Source organism: Triticum aestivum, chromosome 6B (assembly GCF_018294505.1).
Source record: "Triticum aestivum cultivar Chinese Spring chromosome 6B, IWGSC CS RefSeq v2.1, whole genome shotgun sequence".
Lineage (NCBI taxonomy): Eukaryota > Viridiplantae > Streptophyta > Magnoliopsida > Poales > Poaceae > Triticum > Triticum aestivum.
In genome coordinates this window covers 39,723,495-39,727,253 of record NC_057810.1, presented here as the reverse complement: position 1 = coordinate 39,727,253, position 3,759 = coordinate 39,723,495, and the positions used below count along the sequence as shown (strand labels likewise).

General features: G+C 50.2%; 1 protein-coding gene across 1 annotated transcript; it reads left to right on the top strand.

Moving 5' to 3' along the window:
• Positions 1–2,183: 2,183 nt before the first annotated feature.
• On the top strand, positions 2,184–3,299 carry LOC123138737 (ervatamin-C-like). The gene has a single exon (XM_044558639.1). It carries the CDS (start codon positions 2,184–2,186, stop codon positions 3,297–3,299), a length of 1,116 nt encoding a protein of 371 aa, XP_044414574.1.
• The last annotated feature ends 460 nt before the right edge of the window (positions 3,300–3,759 follow it).

The following is a 3,759-nucleotide window of genomic DNA, read 5'->3' as shown; positions in this document are numbered from 1 at the left end:
GGGTCCAGGTGCCCGGGATTTGATGTCCGGGTGCCTCGGGGTGTCGGATTTGGGCGGAAATTCGTGGCAAAATGGAAGAAATTGGTGGATTTTGTGAAGGGAAAGGTGGAGATGGATGAGGGAATGCTAGATCCACTTGAAACCAAGCAAATCCACGGATCAAATCCAACAAAATCTCAACAAACCAACAAATCACAAAAAAATTTGGGGCTATTTTTGGTGGGGAATTTTCGAATTTGGGGAAGAACACAACAAAATTAGGCTAGAGAACAAGGGGGGCTCCAATTTCGTGAGAAACCATAGCTCATGATACCAAGATGTTGTAGGGTGGAACCCTAAGTGAAGATCTTTCACGAATTGGAGGGGGAATCCCCAAGAACAAGATGAACACAAGAGGGAAAACAAGAGGAACACTCAAGAACAAGTCCAAATCACACATCCACTAGACTAACAATCACACAAGATCCACAAGGTACATGAACAATCAAAGGGAAATAAGATACATGGTAGAGTTCATCCCAAATCCTATGAAGGAGATGAGGGCTTGATGATCCTATGATGGGGATCCTTCCCCAAGGAGGAGGTCTTGATGTTTGGTCACTCCAAGAGGAGGTCTTGATCTCCTAGTGGAGTGGATCCATGGAGCAAAGCTCACAAATGTCTATCAAATACTTTGCTTTTCTCTAAATGAGCTAGGTGGGAGGTACTTATAGTCTAGGGACGAAATAGAGGGAGAGGGGGATACAAAGGTCCAAAGTGACCCTGAAAACGCACACACTCTCGGAGGGGTCCGGGCACCCGGTGGTCCAAGGCCCGGGCACCCGGGATAGACGCAGGGGCTGGGCGGTCGAGGCCGGGCACCCGGGGTCCAAAGCCCGGGCACCCGGGTGGCGCTGGAGGCAGGCGCTGGAGGGGCCGGGCACCCGGGGCCATTTGGCCGGGCACCTGGGGCCGGCTGGAGTGGCCTAGGCGGGCGGCGAAGGTGGCCGGGCACCCGGGGGGTGAGAGCCCGGTCACCCGGAGCGAGCTGGGCCGGCTCAGGCAGGGGGCCGGGCACCCGGGCCCAACTGGTCGGCCACCCGGGGTGTGGCCGAGGCGCGGCTGGGCGAGAGGCCGGGCACCCGGGGCCTTGGGGCCGGGCACCCGGGCCAGGCTGGGGCGATGCCCAGGCAGTGGCCGGGCACCCGGTGGCGACGCGGCCGGGCACCCGGGGTGTCCAGGGGACTTGGTCCCTCCAGCGGCTTCGTGTCCGGGAACTCCATCTCCTCGCACGTCTTCATGCTTCTCCTTCTTCTTGGGTCTCCGGTGAACTTGGTGATCCCTCCGAGCTTCCTCGAGACGATCTCTGAAGTACCTAAGAATGCATAACGTGCCCATTTGAGGTAGCGTCCGACTCTCGAATGAATTTGAGTGGAGCTCGAAGAGGAAGGAGTTCACCTCGTTCCCGATGGCGCGTGCGCGAGCTCTTGTCCACGGTCCTCGCCGTCCTTGCGGTGATGGTGTGACGTGCATGGTGATGGTCGAGGGATGCTCCGCATCAAGAACTCTATTTGTTTTTACTTTGCGTGTACTCTTGCTCACATCGTTCTCTCGTTCTGCCACATCAGCCTGTTGGCATGCTTTCTGTGACACTTGTCCGTAAGTGGTACATTTGAGTTCACCATCGTATACATAGACTAATAGTTACATGTGTATATGCAGGTCAACAGAAATCAATGGATCGTGTCCATAACATCTAATCAATCCGGGATATACATTTATTTACTCGAACTTTTAAATTCAGACCATTAAAATTTACAATCAATGGATTAGATATTTTTAGCATATGTGAAATGAATGTGGCGACTTATTTGCTTCTTGTTTCAGTAATTATATACTACTAATAAATAGACAGATTTGCTAGGTGTGAGTAACAAGAAGATGATCTTCACATTTACTTTTTCTCTACCATTTCTCGAAGGCTGCATGCATAGTTGATGGTTTTTTATTCCCTAGACGATCAGAATCCGTTAGGATCGGTTAAGATCTATACATGAAATACACAAGATTTAATATACACAAGATTTGCACAATTACTATCCGATTCACGATGTTGTTCCACTAGCGTACGTCCACGATGGGAATTCCCTATATAAGGAGGTCCATCGCTACGTACCTAGGACACTCGCAGTAACCACACAACAATGGAAAGAGCACTTGAGATGATGCTACTCGTGGCCATTGTGCTGGCCGCCATTACGTTGGGGGCGCTCGGCATGGACATCAAGGACAAGGACCTGGCGTCAGAGGATTCCTTGCGGGCGCTGTATGAGCGCTGGTGCGAGCACTACAGGGTGGCACGCGACCTCGACGACAAGACCCGGCGCTTCAACGTGTTCAAGGAGAATGCACGCATGATCCACAAGTTCAACCAAGGTGACGCGCCCTACAAGCTGAGCCTCAACCTCTTCGGCGACATGACCGATGAAGAGGTCCATCGCGCATATGGTCACTGCTCCAACATCAAGTCTGATGGCCGTAAGCATCGGCAACAGGGCCGGTTAACAGACGACGCCATCAACGCCCGCAAGGGCCTCCCGTCATCCGTGGATTGGCGCAGACGCCCATCGGCGGTGACGAATGTGAAGCTACAAGGAGTGCACTGCGGTTCCTGCTGGGCCTTCGCGGCAACGGCGGCGGTGGAGGGCATCAACTCCATCAGGACACGGAACCTGACGTCGTTGTCCACGCAACAACTCGTGGACTGCGACAAGGGGAACGGGGGGTGTAAAGGAGGATTCGCAAAGTTAGCCTTCAAATACATAATGCGATCGGGCGGCATCGAAACAGATGCTAAGTACCCGTATGTTGGCCATGAGGACGGCCACTGCTCGGTGCCCAAGCCAAACCGGAACACGGTCGTCACCATCGATGGCTACAAACAGGTGGCGCCGAATGCGGTGGTTGCGTTGGAGCAGGCTGTGGCGGCCCAACCCGTGGTGGTCGGAGTTGATTCAAACTCGACGGCCTTCCAACGCTATGGGCGAGGCGTCTTCGTGGGGCCATGTGGGACAAACCTGGACCACGAAATGACGGTGGTGGGCTATGGCACCACGGATAAGCACGAGTATAAGACTCCCATAAAATACTGGATCGTGAAAAATTCATGGGGGGCAAACTGGGGTGAAAACGGCTACATCCGCATAGCGCGCGAGGTGAGAGGTCAGCCCAAGGAAGGCATCTGTGGCATCCTCAAGGACGCGTCATACCCAGTGAAATTTAGTAGGAAAGGTGGAAATGATATCATGAAGAGATATTAACGGTCTGTGTATAGGTAGCCATTTTAACAGTCCCCCCAAACATATATGGACCGTTCATGTGTTCTATTATACAACAAGCAATATTACTTTTACCTTCTGGAAGGTGATGTCTATGATAGTATATAGCTAATATAGACAATTTACTTTCATTGTATGGCTATTAAAACACAACACCAAATAAGAAAAGATATAACCATGATCAATTGACTTGTCTCTATCATCCAATTTTGATTGCTTATAATAATTTTTAGTATTAATACATACAATATATGCTAGTACAACAAAGATTCTTTTATAAAACAAGAAAAATAATTGTATCGCTAATTCGCTATTAAAGCACAACACCAAATAAGGAAAGATATAACCATGATCAATTAATGTTGTCTCTATCATACAATTTTGATTGCTTATAATAATTTTTAATATTAATACGTACAATATATGCTAGTACAACAAAGAT